This window comes from Gopherus evgoodei, chromosome 2 (assembly GCF_007399415.2).
Source record: "Gopherus evgoodei ecotype Sinaloan lineage chromosome 2, rGopEvg1_v1.p, whole genome shotgun sequence".
NCBI classification, from domain to species: Eukaryota; Metazoa; Chordata; order Testudines; family Testudinidae; genus Gopherus; species Gopherus evgoodei.
In genome coordinates, this window is record NC_044323.1 from 297,708,707 (window position 1) to 297,730,168 (window position 21,462).

Consider the following 21,462-nt stretch of genomic DNA (forward strand, 5'->3'; position numbering starts at 1 on the left):
CCACCCTGATTATGTGAATGAGGAACTATGAGACTGCTTTATGACAGAGATGACGCAACCTCAATTAAGTAGCACTTGCTAGACAAGGGACATGGGTTCCAAAACCCAGAGAATTGAGAGAGGTTGGGGACTGGAGTGTGTGTGCCTGATTGTATGGGCCCCTTTTGAGGACCTGGAACACCAATTGCACATCCGCCTCTCTCCACTGTTAAGAGTAGAGCTAATTTTGATTCCATTAGGCGTCCACCTAAAGGCTGCTGAGCTGAATTCATATTGGACCAATGGTGTACCAGCACCAGGGCTCCCCTACTATGAGCTGAAATCGCTAAGAGTTGAAATTGCTAAAGAGCTGGAATTACTGAGCTGAGATCGCTGAGTGCTGTGCTAACTGGTGGGGGAGCCTGAAGACCTATCACTAAGCGGCTGGCAGAGCGAAGCAGTTTGCAGCATGTTGGAGCAGCCCTTGGAACAGTGAGCGGAGTGGAGCGGTTTGCAGGGACAGCTGGAGTGGCTCACGGGTCGGCTGGAGGAGCGGCACAGCTGGTGAGGTGGAGCTGGTCGTGGTGAAGGGTGCAGCAGAACTCCACGGAGAGGCGGAGCAGTTGGCCTTGGCCCATGTAAGGTGCCCCTTACCACCCTGTGTGGGCCCCCCCCATCACCACCCAGGCTGAGGGGGGGTAAAACTCTGCAGATAAACTTTTGAACTCTGGGGTGGAACTGACCAGAGACTTTCGGGTTGTTTGACTTTGGGGTGATTGGACTTAAGACCCTAAGGGGGAAAGGACATTGCCAGACGTACTTGGAGGGGGGGGGGTTTGCTTATGGTTTGTGTTATAATCCTGTTTGTGGTGTTTCTCCAATGGGATGCCACATTGTTTCCTTCCTTTATTAAAAGAATTTTGCTACACTCAGACTCCGTGCTTGCGAGAAGGGAAGTATTGCCTCCTAGAGGCGCCCGGGGGGTGGTGGTATGTAAGTGTCCCAGGTCACTGGGTGGGGGCTCGAGCCGGTTATGCATTGTGTTACTGAAATGGAACCCCTGGATACTGAACCCGGCCCTTGTTGCTGCCAACTCAGAGGGGCAGAAGGGTTACAGATGTTTCCAGAGAACTTTCCACAGTGACTCCAAGATCTTTCTTGAGTGGTAACAGCTAATTTGGACCCTGTCATTTTATATGTAGAGCTGGGATTATGTTTTCCAATGTGCATTACTTCGCATTTATCACCGTTGAATTTCATCTGACATTTTGTTGCCTAGACTAGGCAGATCTTGCCTGGGACAGATGGAGCCAGGCCATGAAACATGTGGCCACTTGGCCAAGTGCTCAGACCTGGTCCACCTGGGAACATTGGCTTCCGCAGGCCGTCGTTACAGCCGACTGCCAAACCCTGCTGCCCGCAGATGCAGCCGATGGCAGAGGTGCTTGGGCCTGGCAGAGGGGACAGGTCTGTACTGGGGTCAGTCCCGGAGGACTGGCTGGGCAGAGCTCACAGCCTGGGGCAGGAGAGCTGGAGCCCTGAGGCTCAGCCCAGGGGGGCTGTGTGGTGCCCCTGAAGGAAGAGAGGGACCCTGGGGACCCGGCCTGCAGAAAGGTTCCAGCCAGGGACTGTTCAAAATTGGGGTGTAGCTGTGCCAGTGGCCAGTCTGCAGCTGCCAGGGGAGAATCAGCCCCAGCTGCCCCCCTATCCCTGTTCCCCAGTGCACAGATGCAAACAGGTGCTTTGGAAGCTTTATTAATTCCAGTTCCCGACTCCACAGGGGCACACTGCCAAGGTCGGGTGAGCAGGGTCAGTGGGGAACTCCTCCTGGCAACCATGGCGCAGCTGAAGAGCACTCTGCCCTGCTGGGGGACAGACAGGCCTCGTGGTGCTGAGCAGGGGCAGACACGGCCCCCACGCCAGTGCCGGGGAGCCCCTGCCCAGCTAACACCCAGCTCACGGGCTGGGGAGGGGGCCCAAGGAGCCCATGACACTGAGCCGGGGGAGAAGCCGGCTGGCAGCCTGGGAAATAGCCGTCCTGTCGTCCTGCTGCAGTGGGTGAGGTCTGCAGAGGCAGCTCCACACCCCTGCAACCCCCCCAGGGACCATGAACTCAGACCCATGGATGCTGGGCCCCACTGGTGCAGTAGAGCAGCATGCCTCAACTTGGGGCCTCCGCCAGCCTGGAAACCAGGTGCTGAGGCTGTCCCCCTCCTGGGGCACTGAGTGGGGGGCTCTGGCCAGCACAGACCACCTCCCATGGGACCACCAGAGCACCTGGGGGCGACTCTAGCCCCACACAGCCTTGCACAGCCCCAGGGGCCTCTTGGTCCAGCCAGCTCCATCCGATCCCAGACCTTGCAGCCTATCCGAGTCCGGTGGAGGGGTTGCACATGGAGGGGAAGGGCCCAGCCCCACCCACCATAACGAGCACTGTCCATCGATCTTCCACCCCGGACACTGGGGTTCACACTTGCTGCTGCCACTGCGGTGCAGCGTTCAGGAGCAGCCGCAGCCCGACAGCCATGTGGTCCGAGCACCCGGCCAGCTGGGTGATGAAGGAAAACTTCTCCACCTCCTGGGCAAAGCAAGGGGACAGTAGTGCCAGGAGAGAGGGGTGTGTGTGTGTGCGCTGAAACTACAGACCCCAGGTCTGGCTAAGCCAGAGCGCTGCAGGCTGGGACTCGTAGTCTCCAGGAGCTGCAGCCTCCCCTCAATCAAGGCTGAGCACTGACACAGCTCGCTACCCCTTCCCGGCCATGGCCAGGCCAGGCTCCTTCCCCCGCTGCAGGGCAGGGAACAGCCCAGAGCGGGGCTGAGGTCCCAGCCAGCATCTCGCAGCACATCACAGTCAGAGCCAGCAGAGAACCCAGGCGTCCAGGCCCCCAGCTCGGACCCTTCCAGGAAGCCCTGGACCGTGCTGAGTAGCTCTTTGCATCCCCCGCCCCTGGGGCAGCGATTCAGTGAGGCCAGCTCCCTGCCGCCTGGCCCCACGGCACCGTACCGCCAAGCCCCCCGAGCGTGGGAGCTGCTGAGAGCCCCCGAAGGAGCCAACATAGCGAGTGCGGCTCCCAGCCCCAACCACCTCCCCAGCACGTGTCCCCGGGGCCGAACCAGCCCCCAGCAGCTGGCCCCTGAGCCGGCTCTCAGCTGAACCCCCCTGCCCTGGGCCCCGCGTCCCTGGCTGGGAGCTCTCCTGCACCCTCGGGCTTGGGGCCTGCTCTTCGCCCCACGGGCCCCTCTGGGAACTCACCGTTGTCAGGCTGATGGGGGCGGGGTGCTCGCGGTACAGGATGTAGTCGATGCGGCGCCCTTCCCAGGGGCTTCCTGCTGCCGAGGGGTCGGGGCGGCCGTCCTGCAGGATGGGACCTGCCAGGTACGTCCGTCTGCCCTCCTCTTGCTCCAGGGTCCTGCGGGGCGCACGGGGAGCCATCAGCAGGGTGGGCCGGGGGGCCAAGTGGCAGGGGAGCAGGAGCGGGGCTCTGCGTAGGGGGCTAGTCACACCTGGGCTGCAGGGAAGGGCCATGCAGAGGGTAGCCCCCAGTGTCCCATTAACCTGTGTGGGGCCATGGGCAGAGCCTGCCTTGAACTAGGCTGTAAATCCCTCTGCCTCCAGCATGCTCCGGAATCTGCAGAACCCCTGGACGCTTCCCCCTCCTGCAGCGCCCAGAACATGCAGGGCCTCGGATTCCTCCCTCGCTCTGGAACCTGCAGAACCCCCCGACGCTTCACCCTCCCGCAGCGCCCAGAACCTGCAGGGCCCTGGACTCCTCCTCCCTCACTCCGGAACCTGCAGAACCCCCCGACGCTTCCCCCTCCCGCAGCGCCCAGAACCTGCAGGGCCCCGGACTCCTTCTCCCTAGCTCTGGAACCTGCAGAACCCCCCAGATGCTTCCCCCTCCCGCAGCATCTGGAACCTGCAGGGCCCGACTGCTCCTCCCTCGCCCTGGAACCCGTGGGTGCAGCCATTACCTTTTCAGCTTCTCAGGGGTCGACACGGCCTCCTCGTGGATATGCAGGTAGTTCAGCAGGGTGCCTGCAGGGATGTGAGCAGCAGTTAGAGCCTCCCCTACTCTGCCATTTGCCCCACTCCAAAATCTTCCTTCAGCCACGGGTACCTCAGCAGAGATCTGGGGGGTGGGGGGCAGCAGGGCTGGGACAGCAGGGGGCTCTGGGTTGGGAGGGGCATGGGCAGAGCTGGGGGGCAGGCCTGGGCTAGCAGGGCCTCTGACTCCCTGACCCCCAGTGTCTCACCCTGAGCTCCCAAAGGCTGGGTCCCTGTGAGGATTTGGATCTAGATGTTTATCTGCAGCCCCAGACAAGGTCCTGGCGCCGCAGAACTGAGACAGAGAAGGCAGCAAGGCTGCGCCGGGCACTGGGCCGGCCAGACACGTACCTATGGCCCAGGGCCGGTCCTGCCTGGGCCCCACTCGGCATGGGTCTTGGTAATGGCGGAAGATCTCATGAGTCTGCTCCAACTCATCCCCTGGAAAGAGCAGGCAGAGTGAATGGGCCCATCTGCCTCCCCCATACCCACCTCTCCCCTCCTCCCGCTGCCCCCTCCCCTCCACTCCTTGTGAGATGAAGCGGGAATTTTCTATAATATTTGTATGAGTCCAATGTGTGCCTCAGTTTCCCTCTATAGTTTGCTGCTCCTGGAAGAGTGCAGGAGACACAGGTGTGTGTGTGTGTGTGTGTGTGTGTGTGTGTGTGTGTGTGTGTGTCACTCGCTGTTAGGATCGATAATTCACTGCTTGGAGCAAACCCAGATCGACAGAGGGTCCAGGGAGACAACAGAAGTGCCAGGAGTGAACAGAGCAGGACGCCTGCAGGCGGGACTAGGACCTGAGCGGGGGGAGAGAGGGGCCAGGTGGCAGGACCGAGGCAGAGAGACAGGGAGCCCCATCACGCTGGGCTGGCTCCTGGCTCTGGCTGGGCAGGAGGGGCCTTTGCCTCAGTGGTCTCGCCCACGGGCGTTTGTTTCTGTGGCTGAAGCCTAGTCAAAGGCTGCCTGTGTGGCTGCAAAGACCCAGCCCAGAGCCTCGCGCCCTGCAGGGCCCAGCACCCGCGTCCCACAAGGGCTGGCATGGCTGGATTTGCTGCAGGGGCCCCCGAAGCTGGAGCCCGCCGAGCCAGCCCCTCGGGGTCACAGGCTGGGCACTACCCCCTGCCCCACCTGAGGAGCAGTTGTCGAAGTTGAAGTCCCCGCAGAACACGTCGAAGGCGATGACGTCCCCACGCTGCGTGTGGGTGTCCTGGAACAGCTGTGCCCAGAAGAGCCCCTGGGTGAGCTGGTCACAGCGGATCTGTGCATCGGCTGGGAGGGGACAAGGCTGGATTACAGTGGGGCCAACAGCCCCATGGATGAAAACTGGACATTGCTCCTACTCCACCTCTTCCCCTCAGGCCCCTGCACCCGCCCCCCACATCACTCGCTGCTCTCTCCACCACCCTCCCCAGCCAGCTGAGCACAGCTGGGGGGGGAGTGGGGCAGGGCGGGGGAGGGGAGAGGAGAGAGAGCTGAGCTCTGGGGATGGGGGAAGTGGGGCAGGGTAGGGGAGGGGAGGGAGAGCAGCGCTCTGGGGATGGGGGGAGTGGGGCAGGGCAGGTGAGGGGAGAGGAGGGCCGAGCTCTGGGGATGGGGGGAGTGGGGCAGGGCGGGGGAGGGGAGGGGAGGGAGAGCCGAGCTCTGTGGGTGGGGGGAGTGGGGCAGGGCAGGGCGGGGCAGGGGAGGGAGAGCCGTGTTCTGGGGGTGGGGGGAGTGGGGCAGGGCGGGGGAGGGGAGGGAGAGCCGAGCTCTGGGGGTGGGGGGAGTGGGGCAGGGCGGGGCAGGGGAGGGAGAGCAGCGCTCTGGGGATGGGGGGAGTGGGGCAGGGCAGGGCGGGGCAGGGGAGGGAGAACCGTGTTCTGGGGGTGGGGGGAGTGGGGCAGGGCGGGGGAGGGGAGGGAGAGCCGAGCTCTGGGGATGGGGGGAGTGGGGCAGGGGAGGGGAGGGGAGGGAGAGCCGTGCTCTGGGGATGGGGGGAGTGGGGCAGGGGAGGGGAGGGGAGGGAGAGCCATGCTCTGGGGATGGGGGGAGTGGGGCAGGGCAGGGGAGGGGAGGGAGAGCTGAGCTCTGGGGATGGGGGGAGTGGGGCAGGGCAGGGCAGGGGAGAGGAGGGAGAGCCGAGCTCTGTGGGTGGGGGGAGTGGGGCAGGGCAGGGCGGGGGAGGGGAGGGAGAGCCGTGTTCTGGGGGTGGGGGGAGTGGGGCAGGGCGGGGGAGGGGAGGGAGAGCCGAGCTCTGGGGGTGGGGGGAGTGGGGCAGGGCGGGGGAGGGGAGGGAGAGCCGTGCTCTGAGGATGGGGGGAGTGGGGCAGGGTGGGGGAGGGGAGGGAGAGCCGAGCTCTGTGGGTGGGGGGAGTGGGGCAGGGCAGGGCGGGGCAGGGGAGGGAGAGCCGTGTTCTGGGGGTGGAGGGAGTGGGGCAGGCGGGGGAGGGGAGGGAGAGCCGAGCTCTGGGGGTGGGGGGAGTGGGGCAGGGCGGGGCAGGGGAGGGAGAGCAGCGCTCTGGGGGTGGGGGGAGTGGGGCAGGGCAGGGCGGGGCAGGGGAGGGAGAGCCGTGCTCTCGGGGTGGGGGGAGTGGCGCAGGGCAGGGCGGGGGAGGGGAGGGAGAGCCGTGTTCTGGGGGTGGGGGGAGTGGGGCAGGGCGGGGGAGGGGAGGGAGAGCCGTGCTCTGGGGGTGGGGGGGAGTGGGGCAGGGCGGGGGAGGGGAGGGAGAGCCGAGCTCTGGGGGTGGGGGGAGTGGGGCAGGGCAGGGGAGAGGAGGGAGAGCCGTGCTCTGGGGATGGGGGGAGTGGGGCAGGGCAGGGGAGGGGAGGGAGAGCTGAGCTCTGGGGATGGGGGGAGTGGGGCAGGGGAGGGGAGGGGAGGGAGAGCCATGCTCTGGGGATGGGGGGAGTGGGGCAGGGCAGGGGAGGGGAGGGAGAGCAGAGCTCTGGGGATGGGGGGAGTGGGGCAGGGGAGGGGAGGGGAGGGAGAGCAGCGCTCTGGGGATGGGGGGGAGTGGGGCAGGGCAGGGGAGGGGAGGGAGAGCTGAGCTCTGGGGATGGGGGGAGTGGGGCAGGGGAGGGGAGGGGAGGGAGAGCCGTGCTCTGGGGATGGGGGGAGTGGGGCAGGGCGGGGGAGGGGAGGGGAGGGAGAGGCGAGTTCTGGGGGTGGGGGGAGTGGGGCAGGGCGGGGGAGAGGAGGGAGAGCCGAGCTCTGGGGGTGGGGGGAGTGGGGCAGGGCGGGGCAGGGGAGGGAGAGCCGTGCTCTGAGGATGGGGGGAGTGGGGCAGGGTGGGGGAGGGGAGGGAGAGCCGAGCTCTGTGGGTGGGGGGAGTGGGGCAGGGGCAGGGCGGGGCAGGGGAGGGAGAGCCGTGTTTCTGGGGGTGGGGGGAGTGGGGCAGGGCGGGGGAGAGGAGGGAGAGCCGAGCTCTGGGGGTGGGGGGAGTGGGGCAGGGCGGGGCAGGGGAGGGAGAGCAGCGCTCTGGGGGTGGGGGGAGTGGGGCAGGGCAGGGCGGGGCAGGGGAGGGAGAGCCGTGCTCTCGGGGTGGGGGGAGTGGGGCAGGGCAGGGCGGGGGGAGGGGAGGGAGAGCCGTGTTCTGGGGGTGGGGGGAGTGGGGCAGGGCGGGGGAGGGGAGGGAGAGCCGTGCTCTGGGGGTGGGGGGAGTGGGGCAGGGCGGGGCAGGGGAGGGAGAGCCGAGCTCTGGGGGTGGGGGGAGTGGGGCAGGGCGGGGCAGGGGAGGGAGAGCAGAGCTCTGGGGGTGGGGGGAGTGGGGCAGGGCGGGGCAGGGGAGGGAGAGCCGTGCTCTGGGGGTGGGGGGAGTGGGGCAGGGCGGGGGAGAGGAGGGAGAGCCGTGGTCTGGGGGTGGGGGGAGTGGGGCAGGGCGGGGCAGGGGAGGGAGAGCAGCGCTCTGGGGGTGGGGGGAGTGGGGCAGGGCGGGGCAGGGGAGGGAGAGCAGCGCTCTGGGGGTGGGGGGAGTGGGGCAGGGCGGGGCAGGGGAGGGAGAGCAGCGCTCTGGGGGTGGGGGGAGTGGGGCAATGCGGGGGAGGGGAGGGGGGAGCAGCGCTCTGGGGGTGGGGGGAGTGGGCAGGGGCGGGGGAGGGGAGGGAGAGCAGCGCTCTGGGGGTGGGGGGAGTGGGGCAGGGCAGGGCGGGGCAGGGGAGGGAGAGCCGTGCTCTGGGGATGGGGGGAGTGGGGCAGGGCGGGGGAGAGGAGGGAGAGCCGAGTTCTCGGGGTGGGGGAGTGGGGCAGGGCAGGGCGGGGGAGGGGAGGGAGAGCCGTGCTCTGGGGATGGGGGGAGTGGGGCAGAGCGGGGAAGGGGAGGGAGAGCCGAGCTCTGGGGGTGGGGGGAGTGGGGCAGGGCGGGGCAGGGGAGGGAGAGCAGCGCTCTGGGGGTGGGGGGAGTGGGGCAGGGCGGGGGAGGGGAGGGAGAGCCGTGCTCTGGGGGTGGGGGGAGTGGGGCAGGGCGGGGGAGAGGAGGGAGAGCCGTGCTCTGGGGGTGGGGGGAGTGGGGCAGGGCGGGGCAGGGGAGGGAGAGCAGTGCTCTGGGGGTGGGGGGAGTGGGGCAGGGCGGGGCAGGGGAGGGAGAGCAGCGCTCTGGGGGTGGGGGGGAGTGGGGCAGGGCGGGGCAGGGGAGGGAGAGCAGCGCTCTGGAGGTGGGGGGAGTGGGGCAGGGCGGGGGAGGGGAGGGAGAGCCGTGCTCTGGGGGTGGGGGGGAGTGGGGCAGGGCGGGGCAGGGGAGGGAGAGCCGTGCTCTGGGGGTGGGGGGGAGTGGGGCAGGGCGGGGCAGGGGAGGGAGAGCAGCGCTCTGGGGGTGGGGGGAGTGGGGCAGGGCGGGGGAGGGGAGGGAGAGCCGTGCTCTGGGGGTGAGGGGAGTGGGGCAGGGCGGGCAGGGGAGGGAGAGCAGCGCTCTGGGGGTGGGGGGGAGTGGGGCAGGGCGGGGGAGGGGAGGGAGAGCCGTGCTCTGGGGGTGGGGGGAGTGGGGCAGGGCGGGGCAGGGGAGGGAGAGCAGCGCTCTGGGGGTGGGGGGAGTGGGGCAGGGCAGGGCGGGGGAGGGAGAGCAGCGCTCTGGAGGTGGGGGGAGTGGGGCAGGGCGGGGGAGGGGAGGGAGAGCCGTGCTCTGGGGGTGGGGGGAGTGGGGCAGGGCGGGGCAGGGGAGGGAGAGCAGTGCTCTGGGGGTGGGGGGAGTGGGGCAGGGCGGGGCAGGGGAGGGAGAGCAGCGCTCTGCGGGTGGGGGGAGTGGGGCAGGGCGGGGCAGGGGAGGGAGAGCAGCGCTCTGGGGGTGGGGGGAGTGGGGCAGGGCGGGGGAGGGGAGGGAGAGCCGTGCTCTGGGGGTGGGGGGAGTGGGGCAGGGCGGGGCAGGGGAGGGAGAGCAGCGCTCTGGGGGTGGGGGGGAGTGGGGCAGGGCGGGGCAGGGGAGGGAGAGCAGCGCTCTGGGGGTGGGGGGAGTGGGGCAGGGCGGGGGAGGGAGAGCAGCGCTCTGGGGGTGGGGGGATGTGGGGCAGGGCGGGGCAGGGGAGGGAGAGCAGCGCTCTGGGGGTGGGGGGAGTGGGGCAGGGCGGGGCAGGGGAGGGAGAGCAGCGCTCTGGGGGTGGGGGGAGTGGGGCAGGGCGGGGGAGGGGAGGGGAGAGCCGTGCTCTGGGGGTGGGGGGAGTGGGGCAGGGCGGGGCAGGGGAGGGAGAGCAGCGCTCCGGGGTGGGGGGAGTGGGGCAGGGCGGGGCAGGGGAGGGAGAGCCGTGCTCTGGGGGTGGGGGGAGTGGGGCCGGGGGGGGAGGGGAGGGAGAGCCGTGCTCTGGGGGTGGGGGGAGTGGGGCAGGGCGGGGGAGGGGAGGGAGAGCCGGGGTCTGGGGGTGGGGGGAGTGGGGCAGGGCGGGGGAGGGGAGGGAGAGCCGTGCTCTGGGGGTGGGGGGAGTGGGGCAGGGCGGGGGAGGGGAGGGAGAGCCGTGCTCTCGGGGTGGGGGGAGTGGGCAGGGCAGGGCAGGGGAGGGAGAGCAGCGCTCCGGGGGTGGGGGGAGTGGGGCAGGGCGGGGCAGGGGAGGGAGAGCAGCGCTCTGGGGGTGGGGGGAGTGGGGCAGGGCGGGGCAGGGGAGGGAGAGCCGTGCTCTGGGGGTGGGGGGAGTGGGGCAGGGCGGGGGAGGGGAGGGAGAGCCGTTGCTCTGGGGGTGGGGGGAGTGGGTAGGGCGGGGCAGGGGAGGGAGAGCAGCGCTCTGGGGGTGGGGGGAGTGGGGCAGGGCGGGGGAGGGGAGGGAGAGCCGTGCTCTCGGGGTGGGGGGAGTGGGGCAGGGCAGGGCAGGGGAGGGAGAGCAGCGCTCCGGGGGTGGGGGGAGTGGGGCAGGGCGGGGCAGGGGAGGGAGAGCAGCGCTCTGGAGGTGGGGGGAGTGGGGCAGGGCGGGGCAGGGGAGGGAGAGCCGTGCTCTGGGGGTGGGGGGGAGTGGGGCAGGGCGGGGGAGGGGAGGGAGAGCCGTGCTCTGGGGGTGGGGGGAGTGGGTAGGGCGGGGCAGGGGAGGGAGAGCAGCGCTCCGGGGGTGGGGGGAGTGGGGCAGGGCGGGGCAGGGGAGGGAGAGCAGCGCTCTGGGGGTGGGGGGAGTGGGGCAGGGCGGGGCAGGGAGGGAGAGCAGCGCTCTGGGGGTGGGGGGAGTGGGGCAGGGCGGGGCAGGGGAGGGAGAGCCGTGCTCTGGGGGTGGGGGGAGTGGGGCAGGGCGGGGGAGGGGAGGGAGAGCCGTGCTCTGGGGGTGGGGGGAGTGGGTAGGGCGGGGCAGGGGAGGGAGAGCAGCGCTCTGGGGGTGGGGGGAGTGGGGCAGGGCGGGGGAGGGGAGGGAGAGCCGTGCTCTCGGGGTGGGGGGAGTGGGGCAGGGCAGGGCAGGGGAGGGAGAGCAGCGCTCCGGGGGTGGGGGGAGTGGGGCAGGGCGGGGCAGGGGAGGAGAGCAGCGCTCTGGAGGTGGGGGGAGTGGGCAGGGCGGGGCAGGGGAGGGAGAGCCGTGCTCTGGGGGTGGGGGGAGTGGGGCAGGGCGGGGGAGGGGAGGGAGAGCCGTGCTCTGGGGGTGGGGGGAGTGGGTAGGGCGGGGCAGGGGAGGGAGAGCAGCGCTCCCTGGTGACGGAGGCCGGTAACTGCAGGTAACTGGCCTTTGCAGTGTCTAGTCAGCACTGCTGACCGGCACTGCCAGGTCCCTTTGTGACGGGACTTTCCAGTTAAAAACCAGCCACCTAGAAGCCCTGCTGTGCTGCTGGCTGCTCCCCACATCCAGCCCCTGTGGGGCTCCCCTCAGGCATCGCCCAGCCGTGGAGCCCGGAGCCCCAGGGCAGGAAGCCAGCGCCCCGGCCCCCCTCCCCAGCACTCACGGGGTCCCCCCTGCAGACCCTGGGCTCAGGGGAGATTTGGCCCCTGGCGCTGGGACCTCAGCCCAGCCCAGGGGACAGGTGCCGCCCTGGCTCGCAGGGGCCCTGTGGGGAGGGCAGGGGGGAAGCAGAGGGAGCCGGGGCTGGGGCAGCAGAGAAGCCAGTGCCCAGGTGCTAAGCCAGCACCAAGCCTGCCCCAGGAGCGCGGCAGCTGCTCCCAGGAGCCGAACGGGGCAGGGGGGACATCTCCCTCCCGACACTCACCGGCTGGAGCGTGCAGGTGTGTGCAGTTCAGGTAGCCCACAATCCGCTGCCCGTGTGCTGCCCCCAGCTGCACCTAGCGCGCGCACATGGAAACATTGCCCGTTACGAGCTGGCAGGCCCTGCACCGCACGGCCCCCCCAACGCGGGGAGTGCAGGCGTCTGGCCAGGAGCTGGGAGCAGACGACTCCCCCGCGGTTCATGTAGCCACATGTCCGTCACCCACGGGTGCCCTGGACTCCGCCCTTATTGTCTGGCTGAAGTCCCAACAGGGCCGGCTCCAGCCATTTTGCCGCCCCAAGCACAGTGGCACGCCCCGGGGAGCGCTCGGCCGCTCGCCGGTCCCGCGGCTCCGGTGGAGCATCCGCAGGCGTTTTTGCACATGGTCAGCTGGTCTCGGTGGAGCTGCCGCAGGCGTGTCTGCCGCAGGTCCACCAGAGCCGCCTGCCACCCTCCCAGCAACCGGCAGAGTGCCCCCCGCGGCGTGCCGCCCCAAGCATGTGCTTGGCGTGTTGGGGCCTGGAGCCGGCCCTGGGTCCCAGCACCTTGTGGGTTGGGAGACCAGCTCCCGGGGCACAGCTAGACAGCCTGCGGCAGCGAGCCCCCGGTGCAGGGCTGGCGAGCCCCCGGGGTCAGAGCCCTAGCCCCAGCCCTGGCCACGGCCCCCCAGGGTCGGAGCTCTGGCCCCGGCTGCGTCCCTCCAAGGTCAGAGCCCGAGCCCCAGCCCCAGCCGTGGCCCCCCAGGGTCAGAGCTCTGGCCCCCCAGGGTCAGAGCTGCGGCCCCGGCCTCGTCCCTCCGAGGTCAGAGCCCGAGCCCCAGTCCCAGCTGCATCCCCCCACGCTCAGAGCCCCAGGCCCAACCCTGGCCACGTCCCCCTGGGGTCAGAGCCCCAACCCTGGCCACGTCCCCCCAGGGTCAGAACCCCAGCCCCGGCCACATCCCCCCGGGGTCAGAGCCCCAGCCCCGGCCACTTCCCCCCGGGGTCAGAGCTTGAGCCCTGGCCACGTCCCCCCGGGGTCAGAGCCTGAGCACCAGCCCGGTCACGTCCCCCCGGGGTCAGAACTCCAACCCCGGCCACGTCCCACCGGGGTCAGAGCCCCAGCCCCGGCCCCGGCCACATCCCCCCGGGATCAGAGCCACAGCCCCGGCCACGTCCCCACAGGGTCAGAGCCCCAGCCCCGGCCCCAGCCACATCCCCCCGGGGTCAGAGCTCCAGCCCCGGCCACGTCCCCCCGAGGTCAGAGCCTGAGCCCTGGCCACGTCCCCCTGGGGTCAAAGCCTGAGCACCAGCCCTGGCCACATCTCCCCGAGGTCAGAGCCCCAGCCCCAGCCATGTCCACGTGGCCGGTTGTGAGCGGTTGCACGAGCCCTGCGAGCCCCAGGCTGCCCCGGGGAGGCTGCTGCAGAGCTGGGCGACACTCCCTGGGTGACTGTTCCCAGTGCTGGACGGAGGCAAAGCCCTGGGCACACAGAGCAGTTTCCATCCCACGCTGGGGCAGGTGTTTCCAGGCCTGGCTAAGGGGGAGTGAGTGGCTGGGGCGGCAGCGGGGTCAGGGGCCCGTTGTCAGAGGCTGAGCCCCTCAGCCAGTCTGCTGGCTCCCAGGCCCGCTGCCAAGGGCTCTCACTGCTCTCCTGGCAGGGTCGTTCCCGAAGCGCCTGCGCCCCGCCAGGCCCTGTCCCTGCTGGGCTGCAGACACCCACTTCCCCAGCCAGGGCTCCCGGAGCCGTCAAGCTCCGGCCACAGGCACTGCCCGTGGGGCGTCCCCCCCACAGGCTGAGCAAGAGCATTGGGGGGCCCTGCACCCGCCACCCACTGTCTGGGGATTCTGGGAGATGGGACAGATGCAGGCAGCTGCTGCTTGGGGGACAGCTGGGCCTGGGCTCCCCGCAGCTGGAGCAGCTCCTGACCTGCACGGACAGCAGCCCCTTGGCAGACAGCGCGTCCTCGCCGGAGCACTTGGGGTAGCAGCGGTACTGGGCAGCCAGCACGGGGTAGCGGCTGGCCAGGAAGAGCCCGCTGTTGAGCACCTTGAGAGAACAGCCCTGCAGCCCGTAGGTGCCCACGTCGTACACGATGTGCTCGTAGAAGGGGCTCAGCAGCTGGCACAGGTGGGCGCCCGCCCGCTGGTCAAACACCTCCTGCAGGCACACGAAGTCCACGTCCGGTGGGAAGGGCACCGAGATCTCCCCGGGCCCAGCCTCTCCCTCCCTGTCAGGGAGCTCAATCACCACGCTGGCGCCAGGGCGGTGGGTATGGCTCTCCGGCCTCGGTGGGCTGGCCATGGTGGCCCCGTACTTGGTGGGCAGCAGAAACTGGCTGCTCCTGGGGCTGGCGAAGCTGGCGCTAGCCTCCCCCTGCGTGAGGCACTGGCCGATGCGGGCCGCCCGCTGCTTCATATGTCCCAGGTTGCTGAACTTGGCCAGGCCGTTGGGCAGGAGGCACACGTTGGCGCTGACGAAGCTGAAGACCTTGCCTGTGCCCGGCAGCTCCCACACCTCTGGGTGGCGCGAGAGCATGTTGTGTTTGTAGGCGAAGGGCCTGCGGGCAGCCTGCATGGGGAGCCACAGCAGCAGGCCCAAGAGGGCGCTGGGCATGGAGAGGATGAGGAGCAGCAGCAGCAAGGGGCCGGTGACCAGTGCCCGCAGCGGGCAGCAGCGGCAGCACCGACGCTGCTGCCGCTCCGCCGTGGTCTCCCTGAGGTCGAGGAGGCAGTCAGCGGCCCAGTAGCTGGGGAACAGCAGGTACTGGCCCAGGCTGTACAGGCCACTCAGGAGCCGGTTCGGGAACGGAGACTCCCGCAGGACCATGCTGCACGGCACCAGGGGCAGGGGAGCCCGGGCGTTCCTGCTCCACCTGCTTCCCGGGGGCTCCGGTCAGACCTCGCCACGCCCCGGGGGTCCCAATGCACGGCCCCGGGGTCCTGCAGGGCTGGGAGGAGCAGCTGAGTGACCGGCGAGCCTCGTGCACAGCGCTTCACGTCCGGGGAGGTGCTGCAGAGAGAGAACGGGCTGAAGTCAGCGCTGCCTGGCGGGTGCTGGGCATCACCGGGGGCAGGTGGTGCATGGTGGGCTCAGCCCCACGCCCCTGGGTGAGTGTTTGACATTGGCATCTGCCCCTGCTGGTTACCTGGGGTGGGCCTTGCCTGGCTGCGCGGGCTGATGACCCCAAACACCCCCGGTGGGTTCTCAGACCGGCCGGTCGGAGGCTCCTCTGAAGGGGATTTGCGGCCGCTCCCCCAGGAGCGGAGGGCAGCAGTGCAGGGCCTCAGCAACAGCAAACGCGGCCTGAGGCTGAGTGCAGCCAGGACAGAGCCCACAGATGGGGCCCAAGACACCCCCACCCCTGGATGGAGCCTGGGGATGGGGCTCGGGATGACCCCGTCCCTGGACAGAGCCTGCGGACGGGGCTCGGGATGACCCCGTCCCTGGACGGAGCCTGGGGACGGGGCTCGGGGTGACCCCGTCCCTGGACGGAGCCTGCGGACGGGGCTCGGGATGACCCCGTCCCTGGACGGAGCCTGCGGACGGGGCTCGGGATGACCCCCTCCCTGGACGGAGCCTGGGGACGGGGCTCGGGATGACCCCCTCCCTGGACGGAGCCTGGGGACAGGCCGCAGGCAGGGGCTGGCGGGGACCAGGCCCCAGGCCCAGAGGAACGTTACCTGCTGCGTGTGCCAGGCTCCCGGATGAGTGCAGGGTAAACCCTGCCCCGCCATTGAGTGGCACCGAGACCACGCAGAGAGAGATGAATGAGCCTGCTCTGCCGCCCCAGCGAGGAGCCAGGGGGCTTTTAGCTCATGCACCCAGCTCCAAGGGCCCCCGTTCGATCCCCCCACTGATGAGCAGGGTGTCAGTGTTACCCCAGGGCACCCGCCTGTCTGGCCACAGGGACGGCTTGCGTCTCCCTCACCCATGCCCAGCCCCATGCCCCTGCCCTATCACCCTTACCTGGGCTCTCCTGCCAGCCCACTTCCTGAGCCCTTCCCTGCTCTGCCCCACCCTGGTCCCCTCCCCGCTCTCCTTCCCCCCAGCCCTGCTCCATCACCCTCAACTGCTCACCCTGCTTCCTGAGCCACCCGCCGGCAACACGGGGCCACCCACGTAACCTGTCCCTGGCAGTGTGACTCAGTGGCTGCCCCTCCACATTGTCATTTCAGGGGGCCAGCGAGTCGCAGGCATCATGCAGGCAGCAAAGAGCCCAGAGCTGGGAGCCAGGACTCCTGCGTTCTCTCTCCAGCCCTGGGAGGGGAGTGGGGTCTAGTGGTTAGAGCTGGGGAGCTGGGAGCCAGGACTCCTGCGTTCTCTCTCCAGCCCTGGGAGGGGAGTGGGGTTTAGTGGTTAGAGCTGGTGAGCTGGGAGCCAGGAGTCCTGGGTTCTCTCTCCAGCCCTGGGAGGGGAGTGGGGTCTAGTGGTTAGAGTTGGGGGGCTGGGAGCCAGGACTCCTGGGTTCTCTCTCCAGCCCTGGGAGGGGAGTGGGGTCTAGTGGTTAGAGTTGGGGGGCTGGGAGCCAGGACTCCTGGGTTCTCTCTCTAGCCCTGGGAGGGGAGTGGGGTCTAGTGGTTAGAGTTGGGGGGCTGGGAGCCAGGGCTCTTGGGTTCTCTCTCCAGCCCTGGGAGGGGAGTGGGGTCTAGTGGTTAGAGTTGGGGGGCTGGGAGCCAGGGCTCCTGGGTTCTCTCTCCAGCCCTGGGAGGGGAGCGGGGTCTAGTGGTTAGAGTTGGGGGGCTGGGAGCCAGGACTCCTGGGTTCTCTCTCTAGCCCTGGGAGGGGAGTGGGGTCTAGTGGTTAGAGTTGGGGGGCTGGGAGCCAGGACTCCTGGGTTCTCTCTCCAGCCCTGGGAGGGGAGTGGGGTCTAGTGGTTAGAGTTGGGGGGCTGGGAGCCAGGACTCCTGAGTTCTCTCTCTAGCCCTGGGAGGGGAGTGGGGTCTAGTGGTTAGAGTTGGGGGGCTGGGAGCCAGGACTCCTGAGTTCTCTCTCTAGCCCTGGGAGGGGAGTGGGGTCTAGTGGTTAGAGTTGGGGGGCTGGGAGCCAGGACTCCTGGGTTCTCTCTCCAGCCCTGGGAGGGGAGTGGGGTCTAGTGGTTAGGGGGGGGGCCCAGACGCCTGGGTTCCATTGCCAGCTCCAACTCCAGCGCCGTGTGACCTTGGGGTGTCCTTCCCCTCTCCTCGTACCGGTGCCCTGGGCACTGACCTGGCGCCTCCCCATTGGCTGCCGTCAGAAGCAGCCACCTGCCACCTGGCCGGTCCGAGAGCCCCCGGGCAGCTGCCGGCCCCGGCCGGAGCCCCCCCTCACCGAGAGCGGCTGGGGCCGCAGCGGGGCCGCGCTGAAAGCGAAAGCAGCCGCCCCTACCTGGCCGGGGCCCCCGCCCCGAGCGCTTAAAGGAGCCGCAGCCCGGGGACCCGGGAGGTCCCGTCCGGGCCCCCCTCCCCCGGGCGCTGGGTGCGAGCCCCCCGCAAGTCCCTGGCCAGGGCTGGCTCTTAGCCCGCAGTCACACTCGCCCGCCGCGCTGGACTCGGGCCGGACTCGGGAGCAGCCTGGGGGCGGCAGGACTGGGGGGGCGCGGCCCCGAGGTCGGCAGGGGCAGCCGCAGGGCTCAGTAACCCGCCCCGGAGCGGGGCGCGTCATTGCCCAGGTGGGGAAACTGAGGCAGGGGGTGGGGGATGGACTCAGCGAGCCTGCGCAGAGCCGAGATTAGCGCCCAGGAGCGCCGCGCCGAGCCCCTGCTCTCAGCTGGACCCCTTCCTGGGGGTCCCTGCGGGGCGGGGTGGGGGGCGATACTGGGCCCGCAGACGGGGTCGCCTCCCGGCAGGTGCTTAAAGCCTGGCCCGAGTGGCTGGTTCCCGCCCAGCAGGCGGCCCCGGGGCCCTCCGGCCTTTTACACTTCGGGGGGGGGGCTTTCCCTCAGCAGCCCGGCGGGTCTCACACCCCTTCCCACAGCCACTGCCCCAGGCCGGTTAGCCCCCGGGAGAGGAGCAGCGGGGCCGGGGTGTCCCCCCCAGCCCCTGACCCATCCCCCTCGCCAGCCCTGCTCCCCAGTAGATCCCTCCCCCCCGCCTCTGGCCCCCAGCACATCCCCTTCTCCAGCCCCCTTCCCCGGCCCCCAGCACATGCCTCTCCCCAGTCCCCTTTCCCGCCTCTGCTCCCCGCCCCTGGCCCCCAGCACATCCCCAGCCCCAGTCCCTGGCCCCCACAGCCCTGCACCCCTAGGCCCCAGCAGATCCCCCTCTCCAGCCCCCTTCCCCGCCTTTGCACCCTGCCCCTGGCCCCCAGCAGATCCCCCTCCCCAGCTCCCTTCCCTCCCTCTGCCACCCCGCCCCGACCCCCAGCACATCCCCCTCCCCAGCCCCCTTCCCCGCCTCTGTGCCCCGCCCCTGGCCCCAGCAGATCCCCAGCCCCAGCCCCCTTCCCCGCCACTGCCCCTGGCTCCAGCACATCCCCCTCTCCAGCCCCCTTCCCCGCCTCTGCCCCCCGCCCCTGGCCCCCAGCAGATCCCCCTCCCCAGCCCCCTTCCCCACCTCTGCCACCCGCCCCTGGCCCCCAGCAGATCCCGCTCCCCAGCCTCTGCCTCCCAGCAGATCTCTCTCCTCAGCCCCTAGCCCCCACAGTCCCCTGCCCTTGCCCCCAGCAGATCCCCCTCCCCAACAGAGTCTTCTCCCCAGCCCCTAGCCCCCACAGTCCCCTGCCCTTGCCCCCAGCAGATCCCCCTCCCCAACAGATTCTTCTCCCCAGCCCCTGGCCCCCACCTTCCCTGCCTCTGACCCCTAGCAGATCCCTCTCCCCAGCCCCTGCCCCCCAGCAGATCCCCCTCCCCAGCCCCTGCCCCCCACATCCCCCCTGCTCCTGTTCCCCAGCAGATCCCCCTCCCCAGCAGGTCCACCCTTCCCTGCTCCTGGCCCCCTCCCTTTCCCAGTCCCTTCCCCCCCGCAGTCCCCCATCTCCTGGCCCCCTCCCCTCCCCGGCTTTGCTGTACAAACCCGGGAACGAAGGTCATGGTGGAAGTGAAGCCACCCAACTGTAGCTGGCCTCTGCTTGTCCCGGGGCGGGGAGGGGAGAGACTTCTACCTCCCCCCGCCGAACAAGCCCTTCCTCAGCCACAGACACCCCCAGAGGGGGTGCAGGGGAGCCAGTGGCAATGCTGCCACGCTCTGGGGCAGTGAGGTGTCAGTGTGGGGAGAGGGCCGCCCGCTGGCCGGGGTCACGCCCTGGCCCTTGGGGGGGGGTGTGCAGTACTTTGCAATGAAGGTTTCTGTGCGTGGGGGGTCACTCACTGCACTCCTGTGCCCCCAGGGCTCCTCGCAGCCCAGCCCAGCATTCCGCACGAGCTCCCCAGGTACCCCCTTCCCGGGACTCTCTGCAACCTCCCCTGTCAGGGTCTCTGGGTGCCCCCACTCACCCCCAGCCACCCCCATGCAGCGCAGGCAGTGACCCCCTCGCCGCCTTGGCCCAGGGTTCTGGGGCTGCCCGTGGGAGCATGAGGGGAGGAGGCAGGTGGATGGAAGGGCTGGGGGTGAGTGGAGGGGGGCTGTGTCCCCCTTTGCCAGCGGCTGGGCCCGGCTGTGCCCAGATTCGGCCCCCCAGTGCAGCCTGATGCTTTGCAGCATCGTGGGCTAACAGCAGGGCAGGAAGGAAACCGGCAGAACGGAGCCTCCACCCCCCGAGGAAGTCACATCTGAGCCGCCTTAGCAAGCACCTTCCTCTGCTTTGCCTCTGAGCCCCTGCGGCAGGAGGTGCCTCTGCCCCCCCCCCCCCCACTGCCTGTTACACAGGGAGAAGCTAGCACAGCCCTACAGGGAGCCAGAGCCTCCAGTGAGGGCCCCTGGGAGAAAGATGGGGCAGGTCTGGGACCCCATGCGGTATCCGAAGGTACCGGAGGGCTCCCATCATGCCAGAGAAGGGCCAGCAGTGATACTGCAGTACACTGTGAGTTAACCCTCCAGCTGGTGAAAGTTCCCCATTCGGTAGAGGGGAAACTGAGGCACAGGGTGGGATGGTGACTTGCCAAGGGTCACATGGCAAGTCAGCGGCAGAGACAGGGCTGCAGCTGAGTTCTCCCAGTTCCCTTCTCAGCCCCCAGCACATCCTTCCCCCTTCTCCCCAGAGCCACACGGAGGCAGGTGCTGTCTAGTTGTCTGACCACAGCTGTGGGAAACAGGAACTCCTGAACTTTGGCTCCAGTGCTGTCACTGCCTCCCGCTGCAGCCTGGGAGCACCCGTGAAGCTGCAGGGCCGAGTGGTGACACTCCGGGCTGGATCTCAGCTCTCGGGCTGGATGAGGAGAGACATCTCCAGGCTTCGTGCAGAGCCGGGCGAGGACTGTGCCACAAAACTGTTTCCCAACAGAAAACACCAGTTTGTCAGTTGGGAGGGAGCAGGTGGGTTTCAACAGAGCTTGTCCTAGGATGGTTCTTCAGGTCAGGACAGACTTTCTGGTCAAATCCAGAGCAAGAGACGAGGCACCAGCCCAGGGGGCAGGGCGCTCTCTGGGGTGCTAGGAATGCAGGCACGATGGGATCTCCCCGTGGCTCTGGCTGGTCTCAGGTCTGTCCCAGTGCAGAGCAGGACATGCTCCCCCACCTCAGGGCGGGAGGGGAGGGAGAGGGAGGGCTCGCTGGTCGGTGACGCTGTGTGACGCCCCAGGCAGACGCGTTGAGCTGAACAGTTCTGCCTCCTCAGGAAAGCAAGTCTGGAACAGCAGCCCTGCTCCTGCGCTAGCCTGGTACCGAGCATGCTGCAGCCTGGGGCTGTCCCTGCGCCAGCGGCTGGCACTGGGAGCACTGAGCAGGGATCAGGGGCTTGGCTCAGAAGAGTTCATGGGATACCCAGTGCGATTTAGTCAGCAGTGTGCCTCCCAGACCCTGCACACCTGTACCTAGGGCTCCCCAACACAGGGACCTCCCCCCTGCGCTCCTTGCCCGAGCAGTGCTAGCAGGGATCTATGCACCTTGAGAAGGGAGCAAACTCCCCCGGGGGTCCCCTGTCGTTTCCCTCTTTGCCAGGGCCAGCGCTACCATTTGTGCCACCCCAAGCAAAAAAAAAAAAAAAAAAGCCGCCTGGACTGTGCTGCCCCAAGCATGGCTGGAATCCCGCCCCTTAGCATGTGCTGCCCCTTAGCATGTGCTGCCCCTTAGCATGCTTCCTCCGCTGGTGCCTGGAGCCGGCCCTGCCCTTGCTGTCGAACATGGAAGTGTCACCTACCGGATCCCCCTGTGTCCTGCTGCAGCGTCCAGGGAGCTCTTCAGAGGGGGCCTCCCAATCACTCTGGAAAACAGATCGGGTCTGTCAGTGATTGCAAGTGACCCTCTGAGAACCCAGCTGGCCCAGCCACAGCACCATGTGCCACAGAACAAGGCAGGCCACCCACTCTTGCCAGGAGCAGCGGAAGGCAAGAAGGAAAGTAACAATTTCACAGTTCATCCATCTGCCTGTCCATCCCCCCACCTGTCTGTCTATCCCCCCCATCTGTCCATCTCCTACCCCCCTTCTGTCTGTCCATCCCCCCCATCTGTCTGTCCATCCCCCTACACCCGTTCTATCCCCATATGCCCATTCTGTCTGTCCATCCCTCCCACCCGCCTGTCTATCCCCTACACTCCTTCTGTCTGTCCATCCCATACTCTGTCGATGTCTGTCTGTCCATCCATCCCCATACACGGCCCCTGTCTACCTGGCCATCCATTCCCCCCTCCACCCACAGCTCTCTGTCCGTCTGTCCCCGTGCACGTCCTCTATCTACTGCTACTCCTGGTCGGCCTGAGCCTTCCCCTGGGGAGTGAGCAGGGACACTGAACAGGGATCGGGGGCAGAGATAAGCAGAGCTGCTAGGGTCCATGCAGCCCATCTCCTGGGTGATGCAGGACCATTCCCTGC

The 21,462-nt window shown here is 68.9% G+C and overlaps 1 protein-coding gene across 3 annotated transcripts; it reads right to left on the reverse strand.

Annotated features, from left to right (window-relative positions):
• Window positions 1–1,760: 1,760 nt before the first annotated feature.
• Window positions 1,761–20,853, reverse strand: LOC115647232 (sphingomyelin phosphodiesterase 5-like). 3 transcript variants are annotated; one of them, XM_030554077.1, is made up of 8 exons: window positions 20,791–20,853; window positions 13,507–14,589; window positions 11,601–11,673; window positions 5,156–5,296; window positions 4,376–4,465; window positions 3,952–4,015; window positions 3,233–3,389; window positions 1,761–2,557 (listed from the first exon to the last, which is right to left on the reverse strand). In XM_030554077.1, the coding sequence occupies exons 2-8, from the start codon at window positions 14,404–14,406 to the stop codon at window positions 2,447–2,449; spliced, it is 1,536 nt and encodes a 511-aa protein (XP_030409937.1). In that variant the 5' UTR covers window positions 14,407–14,589; window positions 20,791–20,853; the 3' UTR covers window positions 1,761–2,446. The 3 variants fall into 3 exon arrangements, with proteins under 3 accessions (XP_030409937.1, XP_030409936.1, XP_030409938.1); XM_030554076.1 differs by lacking the exon at window positions 20,791–20,853 and adding an exon at window positions 16,786–16,873; XM_030554078.1 differs by lacking the exons at window positions 3,952–4,015; window positions 4,376–4,465; window positions 20,791–20,853 and adding an exon at window positions 16,786–16,873 and having other exon boundaries at window positions 2,470–2,557.
• Between the last annotated feature and the right edge of the window lie 609 nt (window positions 20,854–21,462).

Coding starts and splice junctions, on each gene's coding strand:
- LOC115647232 (XM_030554077.1), bottom strand. CDS start 14,406: ATGGTCCTGCGGGAGTCTCCGTTCCCGAACCGGCTCCTGAGTGGCCTG. Junction 5,297..11,600: donor ACACCTGCACGCTCCAGCCG/GTGAGTGTCGGG, acceptor GTCCCCTCCCAG/CCGATGCACAGATCCGCTGT. Junction 4,016..4,375: donor GGACCGGCCCTGGGCCATAG/GTACGTGTCTGG, acceptor ACATCCCTGCAG/GCACCCTGCTGAACTACCTG.